Genomic DNA, 22,694 nt, shown 5'->3' with positions numbered 1-22,694 from the left:
AAAAGGGTGCACATTTATTCTGAACCCATAAAAATATTGGCCGTATTTTAGAATTAGGTAACCACGGTAATTATGTTTGTGAGCAACAGATGTTGGACAATGCTAACTGAGAACCAGCGACGGCAATCGGGAGCATTCCCACCGAAGTGCTGACCATGAAAGCCACACACATGTTGAACTGCTCAGTGGCAGTACATTCCAAAGCTATACGTGATCTATAAGGGAAGCCTTAGCTCTGTGGGGCTCTTAAAGACCTTCAAATGTCAAACAGTACTACTTAAGTCTCGGCAAGCATGATTTTGCATTTGGCAACTGCCTGAGAATGGTCACCGCTTACACCAGTCTAAGCTTGTAGGACCGCACTCAAACCACAGAGACACTAGGGACAAACAAGATCAATTAGTCTTGAAAGAATATTCAAAACAATTATTGTTAACTATGCAATAAGAGGTCGCTGCTAGAAAGGAAAATGAATGCCAAACTAATTTCTTGAATTTTGCACTGAAACTCCAGAAACTGCATGTCAGTGGGATGTAATGAATTTAAAAGTGTTCTCTCATATTTAGGTGGTCATGATGCAGAAACAGTTTTTGAAACTAGCCAAGTTCAATTTCTGGGTCTTTCGGAATTCCATATCATCCATCTTTACCAATGAAAAAATATTTACTAGCTAGAGTAAGTGCCATCAAAACCCTTATCCTTGCGTCAAGTTGAGCTGGCGTGAAAAATTTGAAAGCTCTGCAAAACCAGTCTTGTTTTAACACCTTGCCTGGCTTGGCTTCTTTGATACTTTTAACAGATACTTTCCTAAAATTAACTCGAGAGTTTTACGTGCCAGAACCATATGATTATGGGGCACGTAGTAGTGGGAGACTCCGCATTAGCTTTGACCGCCTGGGTACACCCGAATCTAAGTACACAAGCATTTTTTTCAGCCTCCATCGAAATGTGGCCACCGTTGCCGGGACCGAACATGCAACCTCGATCGAGTTGATGCAATACCATAGCTAAGGGACTACTGTGACAGGTCCACGTAGTTTAGTAATATAGAGCATTTCTTATTCAGTGTCCCTTTGAAGAGACCCCACACTACAAAAGATGTTATGACGTTCTCATTGCTCTTAGTTAACACACAGGTTCTCCAACGAGCTTGAGAGTATTATCACTTGACCAAGCCAAGAAAAATTCCAGTTTATGCAGCAGATTTTTAACAGATTATGTAACAGATTTTTCACAGCATCAAGGCTTCATAGTGCAACAATTGTCTAACTCCAGCCATTATACGATTTAACAGCTTATTTGCAGGCCTTTTCTGCTCCAATGAAATCTTAACCTCTTCAGTGTCTTGGACAAGCAGGGTTCCTCCACGTTTCTCGTAAAAACAGCCAAGGGAAAACTGAGCACACTGACTGTACTTTGCTTTGTTCTGCTTTTAGTACATGGCCTAGCATAACCCACCGAGTAGTGCAAGCACAACTGAATTCTTTCTGAGGAAGTAAAACATGCTGGCAACTGAGTCCCTTAAATATAATTTGGCATTTTTGGTCAAGTTTGGGATGATAGCTTGGCACGGAAAGGGTTAGCAAGCTCTTGAAAGGGAAGATTTTCAGCCACCCAATTATAGCATGACGCTACAAAAGAAGCCCATACTGACTTCCCGGGAAGAGAGCTTCGCAGTGAAGTTCATCCTAGTCCAGGTATTGAAACGAGGGGGGTCGGTCTACCATTCGAGCTAGCCAGGAGGCTAGCAGATTGCCGAGTGAGGCAGAATTTATCGCTAACAGGGATGCTGAGAATCTTCCCTTTCATGAACCTTCTTCCACCTTGCGGTATTCCGCAAGAACTGATTGGCCGACAAACTCTTATAATGCAGACAACCTCAATGTGACAAGATCAGTCAGTAACACGCATTCAACCTACCTCAAGCTGGTCCCCAAGGGCCTTCTTTTTAGAGACTTCTGTGGAGCGCTCCTCTTCAGGTCGTGGAACATCTTCGTTTTCGTGGTTCGTAAACTCTGCCCCTGCACAGAGAAAATGCAGCCACTCAGTATGCTGCACCTGCATGCTTATAATGAAACTGGCAGAACATTAAAGGCAACAGTGCTTATGATTAATACAAGTTTAGACAACCACAATGAAGCCAACAGATAACGAACGAAAGCATATGGTGGTTTTTTAATTAAACTGAAAATGGTAACGCAAAGGGGAACGAAAGTGGTCAAAAAGTTTTGCAGATCCCACACACTGGGAATCTGATGCGAAGCATTTTGCAGGTACCCAGCTATCCAGCATTGTTTGGGGTTCCTCAAAGTGATAAAGATTAAGAAGTTTGCAGGGACAACATGGCCACAATTAGCGCATGACCGGGGTAGTTGGAGAAGTATGGGAGAGGCCTTTGCCCTGCAGTGGATGTAACCAGGTTGACGATGATGACGATGAAAGTGATACCAGGTGGACTAATGTGTTCCTGCAAATGTGAGTAGTGTGTTGGTCGCAAGGGTGCACCAGCGCGACAACGATCACATTGAAAGCAATCATACAACGGCAATGGCACGATTTCTACGCTGGTCGTTCAACGCGAGCCTACGACATGACAATTGTTGGGTTCTACATAGGTTGCGGACAAGTGCAAACGAGAGAAACGCGAATTGCGACATCAATAGAACGAACTGTTACGCAATTGTACGTATGTACGGCTATCATGCGGTGTATGTTAAAACAATGATGGCATTTGTACTTCGGCGAAGCAATGTTAGAACTTGATTGTTTTCAGCATTCGTGAAGTCTGTACGTCACACAGATTCTACGTAGTGTAAGCTGCCGAGTGCTTCAAAGAGCTGGCTTGCTTTGGAACAAGAGGAGCATGCACGCGATCGTGGCCTAGAGCACCTAACTGCTGTGCTCGACAGCAGAGGTTCGATTCCAACATTGGTCAGACAGGATTTCCTTCTTTCTGTTTTCTTAGCAAGGCAAGGCAGAAGGAGCCCACGTGTCTTGCCTACCACAAAGTGCCACAAACGAGGCCCAAAGTATGCTCTGCATTAAACACTTGCCGGCTGTGCCACTCCCAGGGCCATCTCACACACATGTACATAAATATCCAAGAAAGTGTCCAGCAGTCCCCATAGCTCCACTGGTGGAGCATTACGCATAATTCAGATGTGGGTTCAGCTCCAACAAGTGTGAATTTTTTTTCTTGCCGAATTCAATTTTAATAATGTAATAATTATGGGGCTTTACATGCCAAAACCACTTTCTGATTATGAGGCACGCTGTAGTGGAGGACTCCGGAAATTTCGACCACCTGGGGTTCTTCAACGTGCACCTAAATCTAAGTACACGGGTGTTTTTGCATTTCGCCCCCATCGAAATGCAGCCGCCGTGGCCAGGATTCAATCCCGCGTCCTCATGCTCAGCAGCCCAACACCATAGCCACTGAGCAACCACGGCGGGTGATTTCAATTTTGCTTTACCTTATTTTACATTTGATTTAAAACCATATTTACTTCCCCCATGCATTTCTCCTTGGCTTCATGTGGTTGTGCATAACAAAATATTGAGCTCCTCTGTTCCCCTTCTCGGTTACAAGCTTACACGTACACTGTACAAAGGCAAAGTAAATGTCTAGCTCCTAAAGCACAACTACCACCATGCGTAGTTCAGCAGGCATGCAAGGTTCAGTACACCGGTATCCATTAATACCAATTAATACCCATTAGTTCCACCACAAAGAAAAAACAAAGATGAAATGACAAGGCCCATACAATGTCAAGTTCCCCAGTCAAATGAACATGGCAAATTTAAATTATTCTATGCTCGCAAAGAGTCGTGCCTGACCACGAGCAAAGAACAGACTGGAGAGAATTACACTCAGATGCCTGAACAGCTGAAGTGCTCCAAACAGTGTGTTGGAACGAAACAAAGAAAAAAGAAAGATATTTTTGAACGGAACGTAAACGAAACACGGTTTCGGAGCGAAAACGAAATATTCTTTATTTTCGGTTCAAGGGGAAAGACTGCAATGCGAAAAAAGAAAAAAAAATGCCAGGCAACTTCAAAATTAGTGTGCCTGAGGGGTCCACATGAGCACGTATCTCGGGCAGGGATAATGCGAGCGATAGCCAGTCGAGCGTTCCACTAATGTAAGCTTGCTGCTTGGTGCTCTAGCAGATCGGCAACGTCGCAAAACGCAGGGGTTGCGTGCTGAAGAGCTAATGTTTTCGTTTTCTATGGGTGCAATGCTTTGCTACCTCAGTTTATCGTTCATGTTCATTTAAGTTCGTCTTATCGGAACAGCACTCTCGCATTTCAGTGAGTACACTTGATGTGCTGCTTCTGAGATCATGCTCAGTGTATTCGCCTTAACTGAACGCATTAAGCATGATCTCAGAATTCCTCGTTCACTATTTGAAAAAAAAATTAATGTTTTTGTTGTTACGTTGCTTCCAAAATTTTTGCATGCAAACCAAAACTTATGAACCGTTACAGATCTTTTTTTCCTGTTCCTGTTATGTTCTGGAGCAGAACCGGAACTTTTTCAATGAAATGAAACTAAAACCAGGGAGAAAAAGATTTCAATTTGACATCCTGGCTCGAAGTGCCTGAATGTGTCATGCTCGTGTAATCCAGTGCTGGCCCCAATGAAATGCAAGGCTGTGGCACTGAAAGCTTGACTTTTACACAACCGAGGAGGTCATTCCATGCTCCAAATCTATGTGTGACTCATTCTGTGGTGTAAGGTGAACTTTTCACTACTCCTAATTGCCATCAATTTAAGCATCCCAGCATGTAAAAATTGAAACTTTGCTTGCCTGAATCTCCACAACTGGCCCAGCTAATATATTTTTGCACCCTTACAATTCCTGACCATTACCTTATGTTCATCACCAGTTTTGTTACATGTAGGAGTAACCCGTCTTCATTATTTTCTTTTTAAATGAAATTAAAAACAAAAATGCAGAACTATTCCAGTTTTTTTAAACAGACCAAAAGTGAACTTTTAATGCATCTTGATCAAAAACTTGATCAAAATCCAATGAAATGAGGAAGAACTTGCCGAAAACTAGCTCCAGCGTACCAAAACCGCTACCATGTATCGGCTATGCATTACGTTTCCTTGCTTATTAGAGATTTTAGGGTATCAAACTGTTGTAACATGTGTGATACACTGGGCATTACATACAGTGTTAAACTGGCCCGTAAAGAGACGTGAGCAACGACGGAAAGTTTCTCCAGTCTGTTCTTTCCCCATGCTCCCAACTCTACACGAAAGATTCCATGCTTCCGTTAACAGCAAGAACATAACGAGACAGTCGCAATGACCCACGCACCACTAACGCAAAATGCAACAGCAAGGCAAACAAAGTGGATGAGGGAAAGAGGAGAGGGGGCAATGAGGACAGCAGAGCTCACCAGGACACAGCCAACCAACCAGCAAGCCACCAACCATGGAGCGCAAGACATGGGGACATTTTGCCTCTAGATCTGCAGTTCCTGCTCCTACTCAATGGGGGGGAAAGCCAATTGAAGCACAGCACGCACTAAGGGTCTGCACACACAAACACATGGTCCACTCTCTTCTGTGGGTTTATGTATTCAGCAGCCAATTAACTTGGCAGTTTAAAGAGGCTCAGCAACATGTCTCACTGGCTAAGCTGCATCACTGCAAAAGTGTTCAAATGTTTCAACAAATGCCGATTTCACTAGACTGGCAAACGTGAAACGCCCCAAAATCCTCGGCCATTACAGTCGAACCCGACTATATCGAACCCGTTTACATCGAATTATTCTATATATCGAACAATTTCAGGACACGATATAATTACAATGAGTATATATCGCAAAAATTACGCTTACATCGAACAAAAATAGCAGCGGCACCCGATATATCGAACGTCAAGCGGCGGAAAGTGCCCCCGGAAGTTTGCTTTCCCTCGCGGTGGCGGAGAAAATCCGGCTGCGCGGCTCCATCCAACCGCTCTCCCTATCGTGACCGCGCGCGACCGCGCTGCCTCAGACGAGCCGTCGGCACCCCCCCTGCAAAAAATGATCCTGGCCCGCCCACAGCGCTTGCTCAGACAGCCAATCAGATGCTCTTGTGCCCTCGTCGTGCAAGATGGCGAAAGTGCGAGTGGTCTCGCTGTTTTTGTGTGCGCCTTGTAGGCCCTTCTCATGCAGTGTTGCCGTGATGAAGCGGCAGAATTTGCTTTTCGTCGTGAAGCTCGCAATCATAAATCATGTCGGACGCGGTGAGAAGTCTGATGTCCCCGCAGAGCACAAGATTCCGAGGAGCACTCTCGGCACGATCTTGAAGAATAAGTGGGAGATTAGGGCTAAAGCGTCCAAACTCGCGACCCGGTGCCCGTGGCGCCCGACCCGTACGCACGGCCGTGTACGAGTGGTTAATCTGAAATTGCTTCAGCCGTGCCGACTTCCGCGTGCTCGGTGATGACCGTAAATTCTGATGAACGCGACGAAGCCGTTGCCAGTGTTGCCGAAGTTTGGAGCGAACTGTCAGAATTTCCGGAAGCTGTTGACGAATCAACAGTGGATGAGTTTGTGAACGCAAATGATGTGTCGCGACCACGGGAGAGCCCGAAAACGAAGACTACATTGCCAACATCGTACCGAGCACAAGTGAAAGTGGGCACAATGAGGAAAGCAACGACGGTCCCACATCCTCCGAAAGGATTGGTGCGCTCGCAATAGTCCGGTGCTTCTGCGCGAATGCGGAAAGTTGCGGCCTCAGCTGCTCCGACTCCTTAATGTGGAAAAGTGCGTGCGTCGCAGGCAGCGAAATTGCCAAAGCAGAAGAAAATGCAGGACTATTTCGTGCGAAACTAAGCTAGTTTAATCAATAAAGTGATTTTATAAATGGTATGTGCTTTTATGACATCCAATTATTAAGCAGGCTTATATCGAATTATGCTCTATATCGAACTGATAGGAGTTTTTTTGCGAGTTCGATATAGCCGGGTTCGACTGTACAACTATGCAAACTGAACCACAATGCTGAGCTGGTGTTTTGACAAATCTGTACTGCTGGCGTCAAGGATTGTAGAACTTGCACATTTGTACGAAAACATCTGAATGACAGCACTGAAGGTAAACTGTTCCCCGAGATGTAACTGATATCCTATGCAAGAACCCTTTTCTAATATTTGTCCGCTTATGGTGGTTGCGGCAAGGCTCTATGCAAATCCCCACAACTATTCCAACCATTCGATTCAAGCCAAAAAATTCATATTTGCACAAGCCTAGACAATCACTCCCTTTGTTAGGAGTATAAGGCTTAACAGTGGGTAACACACGCTTCAACAATATGTTCCAATGAGTGCTCGTGCATCACACACAACCTCATTTATAGGCATCAACTCAAGCTGAATCAAAGTCAGTGGCTTATCAAGCTGCCCCTGCCTTTTATGTCACACGTTGACAGGACGGCAAGGGCCGTCCAATGGGGCTCTCAGGTCTGACAGGTTGGAGCCCAATGCTCTGACTACAATGGCAGCGCTCTACAAAGCCTACTGACAAAATTTTCCTAATTATTTTTTTCCATGAAATGAAGGTCCAGAGTCTCAGCCGTAGAAAAATTAATGTCAAGCGTCGTAGCACCCTAAATAATTTACTACGATACCTTTCTAGTAGCCCGTTTTAGTTTCTGTAGCCAGTAGGTCAGGGCATCGCGACATTCTGATGCATTGGCTCTCTTCGTTCATGTCACCCAGGCCAGTTTAACCCTGGCATTATACCTAGCCTTACAGCTAGCTACACAACATCAGAAAATTTCACTGTCAAGTAATGCCACAATAACGTATCAAATTAAGGTGTCTCCTAAGCATTTCCCAACCTTCCTACTCGTTAACACTTTCGTGACTGCGCCTATTCCCATCAATAGCATGTTACTGAGGGTTTTAGCGCTCTCCGGGCACTTATGGACAGCTAGCGCCATCTAATGGGTTAAAGAGAAACTATTTTATCAGTTTCGTTTTTGTGTTTCCGGTTCTCTTTTCCACCACACAGATTTTTAAAGTGCCATCGCAGTAGGGGTTACGAACACTCGCAGTTTAGAGGATCGCGTCGACGTCGTGCGCCGCTGCTCCACGGAAACGGCGAGTTTTGACGGATCCTGATGCTTCTGGGCTCAAATTTCCAGATGGTAGCAGCACAGATCTGGAAGTCGACTTTGATACGTCGGACTTGGGTACGGGCAGCGAAAATGCATCAAACCGCCCCGGAACGTTAACAGGCACCTGCCGGTGTTTTTTGCTTTCTTCTTGGAGCGTTTAAACACTGTTGCGCATTCATCTAAGCATATCCAGCGTGTTCTAAAGGCCACAGTTATCTGCAGGGTGCGAACGTCCCATGAAACAACAGAAATTAATGGCTACAAGCTGCGCAGACAGAAGTTTTGGGCGCGAAGATGGCCAGGAGTGGACCTTGGCATTGCGCTATGGAGTGCCGCGTGGCGGTTTGACTGGGGCTAATACGTTCCTATCTAAAGAAATTTTCGCGCATACATAGCTTATATTTGCAGGATTATTGCATATGGCCCTTGTGTCCCATATACATATTTCGAAATTTTTCAAGCTTTATTTTGTGCAAAGCAGCAGTGATGTTTTTATCAATCCTTTTTATTCTTGTTACAATTTTCTTATTTTCATATTGTTTTTAATACCAAATTTAATGAATATGTTGTTTGAAATTAATAGCGTTGGAAAGATAATTCCTTCCTCTACAGTTTGATACCATACACTTTAACATCAAGCATTTTCAGTGGCAGGAAGAAAATATTTCCTAGACCCCCCAAAAACTACCAATTTTCCAGCGGTCATGAAAGTGTCAAGGCTCATCTTTTACATGCAAGAAGCATGTAGGAGAGTTCATACAAATAATATATGTGCCAGTACATTAAAATATTCCACTAGCTTTTGCCAAACTAAACAGTTCTCATGAACTTTTCCTGCATTTGAAGTTCTAGGATAGTGTGCCAATGCTTTCGGATAGGGGAGCTCGAACAGTCCAAAGGCTGCTAACACAAGGTCTGAAACCTGACAATCATTAGGTCAAGCTCCCGCATTTTTCCACAGCTCTTTAATGGCTTGTTTGATGTATGTCCAAAGCATATTCAAAAACATTACAGCAAGGCTCAGCAAGCTTCACGCACAAACATCTGCATTCCAACAAATTGGCAAGCAGGAGGTACCTCAGAAAAAAAAAGAGAACGGGGGAACAAACTACACAATTTTACAGGAAATGCAGCGAGCAAGTTCCACTCAGTGGATGTGTGTGCAGAACCAGAGCGACTCTACGAAGCTGTGCAGTGCATCGTGGGGGACCTGAGTGCGCTCGAGAGCAGCTTACCGTTGGCAGTGAGTGGCAAGGCGGGCTCCTCCTCGCTGCTGCAGCTTCCCCGCTTACCCAGTTCCCCGTTGGCAAGCTCCTCGTCGTTCTCGCCCTCGTCCTCGGCCTCGGCCACATGGTGGTGCTGGGGTGTGCTCGACGCCTGCACCAGCGCCTCTGCAGCTTCCTGCTGCCGCCGGCGGGCCTCCTCCACTTCTTCCTGGAGCCTAGATCAGACAATGTGCAACGTCAGGCATAGCATTATGATAACTGCCATCCCTCATCACGCATCAATCACTACTGCAAATGTCAACCTCGGCTCATGAGCACCAAAATGATTTTTTTTTTCTTGGCAGGGCTGGATGCCGCAGTGCCTGCCCCGCCTTCACCTTCCCGAATAAATGCAAGGACTACAGCACGCCAAGTTGGCCTATGTCGTCCAGTACTACACAATGCACTATCTGACATTTCCACGGGATTTCATAAACATAATATAGTTCCAGACGTGGTACCAATGAACCAAAGCACAGTGGCATTTCAACACCAGAACAACAGATTACACAGGAGCCACTATCTGCTCACAGCTCATAGCACAAAACACGAAACTGAATGAAGCGGCTACATTCTCTCTGCACAAGACTTCACAGCATCAATGGCACACAATGAATTTCTAAAGCTGCAAGCTATCAATTTTATAACCTGCATGCCAAACAGCTGATGACAGGGACAGCACTAGCGCAGGATTGCTTGTGGGACCAGTTCGTACATAGCAAACACCAAAACTAGCGAAAAGAAGATCACTGGACAAGCTCTGGACTTGAAATTGATGTTTATTTAGGCAAGATTAACATTCAAATCAACAAAACTGGTCTGCTGCTGCAGACATGAACTAAGGAGCAAAACTGACAACTCTTGCAACTACAGGACCGGGATAATGTACCGATTCTATTCAAATTCTATTCCTTCTTGCACTTTCGTCAGTGGTCGAAGCAACACTGCGCTTCCATTACCACCCGAATCAGCTGGTCGTGAACAGTGCGCAATGAGAAAATAGAATCGAGCAAAAGGGAACCCTTGTGTTACACCAGCCCTACGATCTATAATGAATCGCTATAACTCCTGTTCCAAAGCACTGAGGCGGTATCCTTGGGCGATGACATTTGAGGATATCGTCACTTTTATGAGATCATGCTAGGCTTGGCACTGGATGCATCGAAACACACGGCCAATAGCGCTCTTGGCACCGCGCAAGGACGGCAAGCTTAGCACAGCACCAGAAATGCTGTCGGCCGTACGCGCCCCGTGCCAAGTCGCACAAAATCTCTTGAAAGTGAAACTGCCTCTAACGAAACTGACCACCCAAAGATGCCACCCCTTCCCAGCCTTAAAGCCCCCCCCCCCCCCCCCCCCCAACTCCGAATCTAAGAACTGCGCAGACGTGGGAACCCACCTGCGGGTCTCCTCGTCCTTGGTGTTGACCTCCTCCTGCATGCGCTGCACCTCGATCTGCTTCTCGCGGATGGCCTCCTCGAGGCGGGACTTCTCCTCAGTCTCCATCAGCTTGTCGTTCTCGAGCTTGCGCATCATGTCCTCCAGCTCGCGCTGCTTCCGCTCGAACTCCTCCTTGGCGGCCTGCACCTGCCGCAGCTGCTCCTCGAGCCGCACGATGGTGTCGCGCGCCGTGGTCAGCTCCTGCTGCCGCTGCTCCATCTCGCTCTGCATCTGGCGGAGCCGCTCTGCGTACTCCTGCTGCTTCTTCTCGGCCATCTCGCGTGCTTCCGTCTCCTTGCGAAGCTTCTCCCTGCGAACAAAACCACAGAACTTCAATTTCATTTCATTCCCATCAAAGATTCAAGCAGGCCGAAGCTAAATGTGAACAACCTTCACTTGATGGCGCTTATACGCATCAGGTTTTGTTGGCTTGCAACATGAGGAATTTACATTCAACTTCAACAGAGCACACAGTAAAGATGCACAAAACAATTTGACATCTGGCACTTGTGTCAAGATTTTATGCAAATCCCACAACCATTGGAACTATTCACTTCAAGATTATTTTAATCTAATTACTATTAGCCTCTACCTTTCACCAAAACATTTACATTCATGCAAGCATACTAAACATTAATTTACGGAATACAGTAGACTTCCATTAATTTGACTCCTATTAGTTTGATGCCGACCAAAGGCCCAGCAGGGACCAACGCATTTCTCTGGGCTTAAAGTTCATTTTGATCCTAAAACAGGCCTTTGCTGGATAACTTGAACTTGACCAGTAAGCACTCATGTACCTGACCCCTATGTTCACCCTAATAGCAACCCCATTAGTGACAGCGTCTGTCTCAGTTGAGCTTAAGAACAAAAGTTGTCTTCCATTGACAATGCACATTTTCAGCCCACCCAGGAGAATTTTCAAGCCATAACCATATCTTAATGTCTGATTACAGTATTTGCCCAATTCTAACGCAAGGCTTTCTTTAATTCCAAGAAAATTGAGCCGAAAATGAATCTGCAGTGTGTTCTACATCTCACTTAATTTCGCCGGTCCCATAAAAGTTGAATTAAGGGAAGTTGCACCAGAACACTGGAGACACGGCCATGCAGGGTAGTGCTACACACTGTGGCACTACTTAAATTGATAGATAGATCGCATTAGAAATTCCTTTTTTTTAAATAATAGTCTGCAACACCTTTGTGCCAGCAGACTGGCAGAAAATTATTATGATTATACTTCTGTGACCTCTAGTTGAAGTCGCAGGATGGTAGCACCGAAGCTGCCATGCACGTCTGTCACCAACTCAGATGGCACTGCAGTAAACTTCTGTTAGATCAACTCTAGTTAGATTTTTTTGGTTAATCCGATCCTGAACGAAGATCCTGGGCGGTGCTCATGCATTTTTACGGGCTCGAACTTTAGTTATTTCGATCCTAAAATTGGCCTCCGCTGGATAATTCAAGCTTCACCAGTCAGCAATCATGTGCTTCATCCTTATGACAACTCCAATAGCGACCCTAAAAAATTGGGTGTGTTGAATTTTTCACTGTTTAGGAGCTTTCAGTCATTATACTTTGAGCACATAGAAAGTCCCAGGGAGCTCTTTTAGAGTTCGCCAAATACACAGCCAAAAATCAATGTTTCGCCATTCTTTTTATGCACATTGTTTTATTCGACCGGCCAGATAATGTGATCAATTTCGTCGGTTTTGCCAGGTTTCAGTTAATGGAAGTTAACTGTATTAGTCAAAAGAAATATGCTTGTGTTATAACTCTTAATTGCTACTGTTGGAGCTTCACACTTAACCATTTAACGAAGGCTCATATAAACGCCGGAAAAAGATGTTTTTCTCTAGTGTACAAAATACAATGAGAATAAGCATAATCAAAAATAAATATTTTGGAGAAACTTCAGCAATAGGGGGGAAAACCCATGCAGAAAAGGAAGTAGGCTTCACCCAAAGCCACCTAAGGCTTCATTTGCAATTCGTAGACAACTCTTGTCCTAGATGTGAACTACAGGTGTACATTTCATTTGCTTTACGTCACATATGTGACACCGCACAGCCGGAGATCATGCACCAGTCTGTCTCCTCTGACCGTGCTTTCAAAAGAAAGCGAGTAGCATGCTAAACTTTTACCTTGTCTCGCGTTCCTGCTCTAAACCAAGGAAGTACGCTTAGTGACTGTCATTCAGTGTTGGCTGAAGACATTTAGCCGGAAACTCGGCAAGAAAGAAAGTTTTCTGGTATGTTGCCCCTAGGGTTTTAGGTTGCCTGTAAACAAAGGGCTAAGTGCGAAGGACTAAGAAAAATCCTTACCTTTCCTGCTTGCGGGCCAGTTTCTCCTCTTGAGCCTGTGCCTTCATCTGTTGCACCTCAATGGTGTCGGGCTTTCGGCGCCTCATGTAGAGTTCGTGGTTGCCCATGCACAACGCCAGGATGCGCTTGTTGATCCGCAGCCGGGGGGCGAAGAACACAAAGTCCTGCAACGCAGAAAGCACGAACGCATGTGATGTGGCCACCCCTGCTTTGGTGCAGTACATGTTGCTACACCACTGGCTTTGCTTACAATGTGCACATTTTACACCCCTGAAAGAGGGTTAGAAAATTTTATGTGCGTTACTTTTAAGTGCCGGCAATGACCTACAATCACAGCGAGTCTGTCACCACAAGATGGCAACAAAAGGGGCCGTGTAACCTGGCAATGACAATGTGGCAGTTTGATTATGAAAGCTCATATGAACGAAGTTTTTTTTTCGTCTTTTACAAACTAAGCTAGGTGGAAACCGCTATGTCACATGTCTTGGCATTCTGAGCACTGTAGCAAGACAAATTGGCGAAGCGGTTTGTAGAGGCAAGGCATTCCAAGAAATGTGGAATAGCAGTGGACCACACAGTTTACCGTGCCATCTTTAGGCAATGACAAGTAGTTGTCATACAGCAACGATGACGAATGTTAAATGAATCAATCTGAATTCTGAACGTAAATACAACAGATTTTATCTTTTTCAGATTGCAAACATTGGAGGCAAGGGAACCTTTTTTTCCTTTTAAAATAAAGTTCACGTTTAATTTAAATGCACATTAGTTTCTTACTTTGCACCCATAAAAGCTGGGTGCACTTTTGAATCAGATAAACACTAATTTCTATTGGTAGGAAGATTGTTATTTCTCACATACTTGGGATCGAAAAGTACAAAAAGTAGCAGCTGCAAGATTTATGTGAGCAGACCATGACTAACCAATCAACTTCAGAGGTCACTATGTAATCAGACGTTCTTTTTGATTTCCACAGGAAAAACTCACGGGAGCCTTCTTGTCAATGGGCTTGATGACAAACTTCCTGTCATTGAAAGAGATGTTTCTGATCTCGCTCCAAGGGAAACCAATCTTGGGTGTGAGCCTGCGATTCAAAAAATTTGAAGCATACTAATTAGCATTGACAGGTGCACCTTATCGATACGTCCATAGTAATGCAGGATCACAATGCACTGCAGTACTGTAGCCACTTTCCATCCCACATGTAGCACCTTAATTTGTGCCTTCTTGGCTGCTGATAATGCCTTTATAGCTATGAGGACACCAAAGCTATGTACAATGTGGTGGTCCACATTTAAACACAGATTTGGTATCCAATTTTACATCATTCAAGAAGTATTAAAGAGTCTGCGCCTGATATGATGCATTAGGTCGACTTATATGAGCACTGTAAAAATGAGAAAGAGGTCCTCACCAAAAAAAAAATTGTTTAAAAGTACTCCCTCATCTTATATAGTGGTCTGCCAACTTCAGCTGTTTGGCTATTACAGGACAGAAACTAGAGAGATTGTCGCCACATTTGTTGCCACTGACAACTTCGCAGACTCTGCACAAACGTGCTTGATTTTCATGCTGCATTTCAGAACTGTGATGGAACACACAGAAGCAAACAGGGGCATGTTGGCACTGCACCATTTTAGGGTTTCCACGGACAGAAAATAAGATAGTGCAACTGTCGAGCTTCACTGAAAAGTCAATTTTGCAGCTGCTGCATTGTTCATACCGAGCTTGAAGGGGTGCCATGGTGGGGCTTCTTTGCTAACACCGTGCACAAGCTCTCCTAGTAATACTAGATTCGATTTACTGAATTGAAAAAGTGATGGAATTCGCTCATGAATGCGCCACTTCACTAAGTGGAAAGGCGAGACTTCATCGAAGGAGTTGCACGAGCAAAAAGAGCTGCAATCTTATTACGAAGAGCATTTAGTGCTTTGTAACAAGGCTGCGGCGGAAGTACGACTATCAACTGGGTCAAGTTGGCACCACAGAAGTAGTCTCGTGGCCAGCGCAGTCTGCTAACACTGCATGGGAAACCTGACGCTGCTATATAAGAGGAAAAAAAAAAGTCAATGGCTGGCAGCAACCCAAGGATGCCCAGAGACCAACTGCAAAATTGCACGTGTCTAGTCCTGCACAACAAATGCTCTGGACTACACTGAAGTGTGGGAATTCAGAAGGGCCCAGCTGCTGTCCCCGGAAAGGAATACCGACAGTTCATGGTGCAGTTTTCGACGACAAATGGGCGAATTGACACCGAATAAATTTTTTTTAAAATTTTATTTGCCTCAAAGCCAGGGGTCAACCTACATTCCAGTTTACAGAGCAGTAACCAGTGCTAGCATCCTATTCAGATGTTCCCTTTAATGTTGGGCCATAGTGTACTAAAGCTGTGTTGCCATCTACACACAGTGATAGCTCTTTTCAACGAAATGCCAGCTAAAATAGATCCTCAATTTCTTATACGTGGCTCCCTGCCACAGCATTCACTGCTCTTAACGATTCAATTACTAAACACCATGAAAAGTTTATCACTATTCACAGATGTCTAACAAAGACTCACTTGTCGTCCTTCTCATAGATGTTGAGGCCAAGGGCATCGACACCAAGCCAGAGGTCAGTGCCCTTTTTGTTCTTGATCTCGAAGTAGTTGACGCCGTACATTTCCAAGTCCTGGGCAATCTTTAGGTATTCCATCATAGCATCATCCCTACACAGAGGCACACCACGTCAAGGAGATAAACTTGGTATATTAAGGTCACATTTCTTTCGGAAGCCTGGTTGAGTCAATCTCAACACTTTCGCAATAGAGCTCACCTGTGAAGTTCCTTGTGCTCTGCCCACCAGTTGGTTATCCTCTCGTCCCACTGCTCCTTGGTCAGCTTGTGCTGATCCATAACCCTGAGAAGAAGAAAGGTCATTTTTAGACGTGGAAATATTCATTCTAACGGATCAGCAATTACGAGTTCACAAATTCTACGCTGAAAGGGCAGCAATTAGGTGAGCCGAGTACCAGGCTGTGACAACAACGAAGAAAGTAGCAATTATTTGTGTAGCAGAGAGTGATGAATTTCAGTTAAAAGTCCCCAGGAAATACAGGCTTGGTACAAGCACCGGACGAAATGTCCTACAACAACGCCATGATAACGGGCAAAATGCAGATTAACCTGGTTGCATGCAATCATCTGCATACAGCAAATGCACTGAAAAATCTTTTCTGGCTATTTTTGGGGTAAGTTGTTTTCAGGTGAATCTTTAATCGTGCAAACATTTAGACGATTCCCTCAAATTCTGCATAATTAGTAGCAACCATTACACATTTGCGAAGTCAAATCACGAACTCATCAATTGATGGCCAACAATCGTGCAAGAAATTTTACCCGTTCCCTTACCATGCTCGTAGAGCATGGCTTCCCATACCCCACACAAAAATTTAAGACTGCGGGCACTCCTACAGATTTGCTACGCCATCCAATTTATTTTCTAAGAACTAAAGCTTTGTTTTCTGCATAGTTGTTTTTCCAAGTGGTAGCAAGCTTTAACAGCGGTACAAAGAGCGCAGTTTGCATCGTTTGATCGCACAGATGATAGATGCTTCAGTTGCCGGAGCTTCGCGCGAACATTCTTGCAATTCTGTTGGGTCCTCTTGTGATAGTTTGGATGCATCCAGCAACAGCAACCCCCAGGATGAATGAAATTGGTAAGACTAGTTCAGACAACAAAGGAGACTCAGAACCACAAGGCAGGAAATTTGTTTTTGAAACTCATGTTCCTTATAACCTAGTATGTTGAAACTTTCCTGTGTTATAGCCAATTGATGTGAAAACACTATTTCAGATGTTTTCCTTTTTTTCTTCTTTTCATATTAACACAACAATGCTAAAGTTCTATCCATTTTTCAATAAAGCTTCTTTTAGCAAATATTACATTTACAACCTAACAGTTGTGTTGAGAATTAATATCTTTGAGAAGTATAACTATATATCTTCCATTTGATATATAGCATGACGTTGTGACCATGATACTATAAAAACAAAATTGTTACTAAAACCTTCAAAAGGTGGCCAATTTTCGCATGGGAAGGAAAGAGAAAATGTTAGCAGCGCAATAACATACAGCAAGCAGCCATGTTCAATGTGATGACAACACACTTCACAGGAATCGCTATCGACTATTAATAGAGGAAACATGTGCAAATGAGTCTTCAACTACTATAGTGTCGCTCCAAGTCTTAATACAAGCACAAAGCGGTGTATACACACCTCTGAGGCAACAGCCTGTCATTGGCTAGACAGCCTGGCTTGTGGATGTCTGGGCAGTAGTTTCCATATTTAGCCTGCACTGCATAGGAGGCCAAGAGGACTGACGTTTCTGGTGGGCAGTAGATCTCGTCGGTCAAAATGACGCTCTTGACTTGCAAGTAGAAGAGGCGCTGCGGAGCACAAGGTGATCAAATTTGCGGCACTTAAAGGGGCCACAACATGCACGGTCATCTAACTATGCTCAGTCTATCATTGAAACACAGTAGAGGAGCCAATATGGTTATGTACACTGCAAAATGTGGGCCCTTTGCACACATTTTCACCTGAAATTGAAATTTGGAAACTGCTAAGCCACTCCCCCTGAACACCAACAATTTTGGCATGGCTTATGCGATGCCAAGAAGTGCAAGGCCACTGATGTGTCCACTCCAAAAGTGTTCTGCGCTGTACTAGATTCTTACTCTGCATGCTCTGGCACCCAGCGGTGCAGCAAATGCATTGTCATTCCACTGTGCCCGAACTTCTCTTGCTTTCACATTAAAAACAAAAGTCAGTGAACACCTGTAGGAACTATCTCAGGCTGACCTGCAAGACACACATGCAAGAACGAAATGATGCATACACTGCACAGTGACCAAGCAGAACACTACTTCATCACCAATCAGCATCCCCAGACTGCTTCGCAATTCCACTGCGACAAAATGAAGCGTAGAAATTTTCTACTTCACGTAATGTGCTTAAATTTTGGCGGCTTGCAGTGGGACGCCCACAGATTACCATGAAATGCAAAATTCAGGCGCAAAACTTGCCATCATAGCCTTTTACGGCGAAGCTGTATATGGCTAGCCGATTCATCCGTCTATCCTTCTGTCGCTCACCTGTATGCCAAAAATTTCTCCGGCGCAACCCAATGCACATGCGCGGAAATAGAAAGAGGCATGCGATTAGCCAACGACACCTAAACAGAACAAGGCCTGTTTACTCCAATCCATTACGTCACGCTACCTGGCCCAAAATTTCCATTGACAAGGTTCGCGTGATGAAAGCAGTGATGGCAAAATCACTTGCCTGTTCGGGAGCATCGCCTTTAGATTCTATGACAGTCTAGCCAGGTAACATGACATGGATCGAAGTGAAAAGGCCTTGTGCTATCTAGGTGGTGTTGGATTAGCTGCGCCAGTATTGATGTTGCTCTCCATCGCAGCCAAGCGCGCACGCAACAGCTCCTCCGGCTCCAAAATGGGTAGGCCACACGTCATACTCCTAAGGAGCAGGCAGCTTTTGATCAGCAATGCCGCAAGCAGAACCGGGAACAAGCTCGTCTAAACTGTGCCGATGCTGCAGACCGGACAAAAGAACAGGCTCATGCGGCCTACCAAGCCGTCGTTTAGTGAACCGTTCGGATTAACCCAGTGATAAACATCGGCGCCGCACGTTTCAGCTTTGCTTAACCATCTGTACGGAGTGCTGAAGCGGTGATTTTTTTAAAAGTTGAGCAAGCATGGACAATGCCATGAGCCCACCCTGCAAACCCTATGACCACTGTACAACCACAAGCATAAGTCTGAATGCAGGTAGCACATGAAAAAATATTTAGCCATCTAGACACATCACCTGAAATCGAGTGGTCAGTGTGCATTTGACCAATAAAATGCATTTTCAAATCAGACTTCTCACTCGCACATTGAAACTGCGTAAATTAAACATTGCAGATGCCCAAAACAAGTTTTCTGAAAATCTTATTTTCATGAATTTCAGCTTACTAAGACCTGCGTCCTCCCTTGAGAGAACTCAAAATTGAGGGGACACTAAAGTTACATTCAGTTTAGACAAATAAAGTGTTCTCTTGAAAGCTCATCTTCGTTAATTTCAAAGTAAGATCTCTTAAGAGGCGATAAAATGAAACTCAAAGCTTGTTTTTGAATATTGCGCTGAAAGCTCGGTGACTGACTGTTGAATTCACGGATTCCGATGCATTTCTTCACATTTTGTCTTTTGTGGCTCGGCAAAAGTTGAGATACCTTTCCAAACTTGTCTGCCTCCTTTGGAATACAGTGTTTCCCATCTTTACCAATTACAATTTAACTAGGCCTGAGCAGACGCTGTCAAAATTCAAAAAGTCAAGGTGAGCTGGTGCGGTAACATTAAATGGCATCACCACCAGCCTCAATATTTCATAGGCTCACCAAACCTCCTTTCTCTAAAAGTAAGAGTGGCTTTTAAAACAAAAAGTTGGCTGCAAAAGAATGTTTTCAATAAATTCAATGGTTGTAGCATTTCACTTTCCGTTCACCGATATTCTAAAATGGTGCATTGCCTTGGTGCACTCTTTCACTTCAACGTATCCTATCGCATCACTTTCGAATGCAGCAGCACAAAAGTCAAGCAGAGACCGGATAATTTTGAGCCCTGAAACAAAGAGCATTCGCATAGTTTGGGAAGTTTGCGCATTTGTAACGGCAACAAAATGTTGACATGTTCCCTGGTTAAACAAAGCTGCTATATGGAGACTTCTACAAACAAGCACCTTCCCTGCACCACTACTCGTGCACCGAAAACACCCAGAACCACACTCGTCACACTGTAAGACGTGCAATACACCTCGTGCAGACCACCATCACATTACATCGGTATGCCCGTCAGCTCTAAACAATATCATACACGGCATAAACCACAATGCTAAAATAAATATCCCTGCACAGTGGGAGCCTATACTGCTCAGCAAATGCCCAGAATACCAGCTCTGGGCTGTCCAGCTGGCGGAGGACGCCAGCCCGGTTCAAGGCCTGGCCTGAGTCCAATGGAGAGGGAAGCTTTACTGGACCAGCCTCCCAGCCCCCCTGTTGCCCTTTCAAATCTAGCAGGGACTTTTCAATAAAGATGTTTGATCTCCGTCTCTCTCTCCCTCCCTAGTGGTCAGACAAGTGAAATTGTGCCAAGAACCTTTACAGGGTTCATGCTGATTCGGTGAAAACTTGAAGGACAAGGATTTCAAGGATGATAAAGGCCGAAATTCTGGAGGGCAAAACAAACCATATTTCTACACATAGAATGAAAAATACTGTTTGTTTCCCAATAGGAAGTGTCCATAGCATAGCCCCTATGCGAAGTTTGTTATTTTGAATGTTTCAAGGAGCACATTTATTTTCAAGGGGTTTTTATTAAGGGCCCCTGAATCTCCAATTTCAATGGTTTTTCAAGAATTTCAAGGAGGTGTACGAACTCTGCCTTAACATAAAATGAGGGGGCACTTTCCCACTAATGTTGACCACTTGTAGTTCTTCACTACCATGTAAATCTCAGTGCATTAGTTGTTGCATTCTGCTTCCACTGGAATACGGCTGCTACCAGTCGGAATTGAACGACCCTGCACTCGGCAGCCCGCCGCCCTAGCCACTAAGCCATCATGGTTTGTGCACAAAGTGTGGCAATATTACTTCCCACTTATTGCAACAACATTGGACGCACATAGGCTAATGCCAGGCTCGCAACGTATTGTCAAAGCAGGTTCGATACAATGTAGGTGGACCATGTTGTGCCAACGAGACAAACGAGATCAAATGTCTTACCTGGGTGATTTCTTGGATCAGTTCCTCTGCGACGTCTTCTGGGTAGAATTTGGCACGGAATTTGAAGAGCAAGGGGTTTTCCTTCTTCACGTCTTGACTGAGCACCTGGGAAAGAATTTGATAGCAAATGCTTAACTAATGAAGTGCTTGTAACTGACAGCATTTATCGCCCCCCCCAAAAAATTCCTCTACAGCTATGGAAAATGACATGGCTGAGGGATCAGGAATAATTTGGCCTGCCCAGGTTCTCAATCTCAGCCGCCCTCCATGGAATGTGGCTACTGCAGTCAGGAGTGGAATGCCAGGCCACCAGGGAAGTTACAGTGGGAACAGAAGTTGGCAAGATGCTTTGCCTTCAAATGATTCTGTTTAGCACGAGGCATGAGACAACAGACAAAAATGTAACTTAGGCGATGTGATTTATGGCTACAGAAAACTTTCACATTCACACTAACTGTGAAGCTGCTCTTCGATCACAGGCCGTCAGAGTTGAGGCTGAGTTTACCTTTTTGTTCAGCTTGAGCCATGTGATATAGCCCTTGTTATCAGTGTACTGGAGGCCAAAAAACCAGATCTCTCGAAGGCCTATTGTCTTCACCACCTGCAAAACAAAGAAATCTTGTAACTGAAGTTTCATATGTGGTCAACTGGATAATCTATTGACACAAACCAACCCAATGCCAAAAAAAAAACATCAAATGCTATTCATGTGTTGTGCAACAAGGACAGAAATACCTATAAATTCAATTCTGGAGTTTAATGTGCCACAACCATGCCCCGATGAGGCATACCGTAGTTCGGGGCTTGCAATTAATTCTGATGACATGGCGTTCTTTAATGTGCACCTGACGGGTGGTACACAAGTGTTTCTGCATTTTGCACTCATCGTGGCATTAAAATTTAAAGGTATTAGTTGTATGCAAAGATTGGACATTGCAGTGTACCACCAAATACACACTCTGGTTTCCAACACGTGTATCAAGCAGCACAATTAATTTTTAAAAATTATGGCGTTTTATGCGCTAGAACCACTTTCTGATTATGAGGGACACCGTAGTGGAGGACTCCGGAAATTTTGACCACCTGGGGTTCTTTAAACGTGCACATAAATCTAAGTACATAGGTGTTTTCACCTTTAGCCCCCATCGAAATACAGCCGCCGCGGCCGGGGTTTGATCCCGCGACATCGTGCTCAGCAGCCCGACACCATAGCCACTGAGCAACCACGGCAGGTAGCACAATAAGCTGTCTCAAAACAAACATGCATGAAAATCATAAGTTTTCTCTCGAAAATACCTTCACACATCAAGTATCACTGGGCTTACTACAATATGCAAATCAACACCTTCAAAAGAACTGACATTACCTTTGAATTTTATGCAGAGAGTATGGTGCCAATAAGATCAGTGCGGCATCCTGACTTTCATACTAGTACTCGAAATTATTTTGGTTCTTGTGCAGAAAGCTTCCACAAAAGCTGCCAGGTTAAGTGCCTTATTTTGAAATGCAATCGCTTTTTTTTCTTTTTACTGCAGACAATCTGCAAGCCTTGAGCAACTGCTGCCGTACAAGCTAGCGCGAATTTCAATAGGACAGCACACTACCAGTCATCTTTGTGTCCTTTCTGGCACATCATGCATTTGTTCACGGCAAAGCCAACATACAATGTAATTTCAGGAGCATAACCTTTCACTATGACTGAACATTTC

The 22,694-nt window shown here is 44.5% G+C and overlaps 1 protein-coding gene across 4 annotated transcripts in view; it reads right to left on the bottom strand.

Moving 5' to 3' along the window:
* Nucleotides 1-22,694, bottom strand: part of Moe (moesin) — a 151,042-nt gene that overhangs the window by 5,728 nt on the left and 122,620 nt on the right. For 3 of the 4 annotated variants that reach the window (XM_075696114.1, XM_075696113.1, XM_075696115.1), the window contains exons 4-13: nt 21,491-21,586; nt 20,986-21,090; nt 17,417-17,586; nt 15,972-16,055; nt 15,718-15,864; nt 14,145-14,241; nt 13,158-13,321; nt 10,793-11,143; nt 9,364-9,569; nt 1,921-2,021 (exon numbers count right to left, since the gene is read on the bottom strand). In XM_075696114.1, coding sequence (XP_075552229.1) covers nt 1,921-2,021; nt 9,364-9,569; nt 10,793-11,143; nt 13,158-13,321; nt 14,145-14,241; nt 15,718-15,864; nt 15,972-16,055; nt 17,417-17,586; nt 20,986-21,090; nt 21,491-21,586 — 1,521 coding nt within the window. The remainder of the gene's footprint in view (nt 1-1,920; nt 2,022-9,363; nt 9,570-10,792; nt 11,144-13,157; nt 13,322-14,144; nt 14,242-15,717; nt 15,865-15,971; nt 16,056-17,416; nt 17,587-20,985; nt 21,091-21,490; nt 21,587-22,694) is intronic. The other variant, XM_075696116.1, reaches the window with a different exon arrangement.

The sequence above is a fragment of the Dermacentor variabilis genome, chromosome 6, assembly GCF_050947875.1.
Source record: "Dermacentor variabilis isolate Ectoservices chromosome 6, ASM5094787v1, whole genome shotgun sequence".
Classification (NCBI taxonomy): Eukaryota; Metazoa; Arthropoda; class Arachnida; order Ixodida; family Ixodidae; genus Dermacentor; species Dermacentor variabilis.
This window is presented reverse-complemented; position numbering and strand designations above follow the sequence as displayed.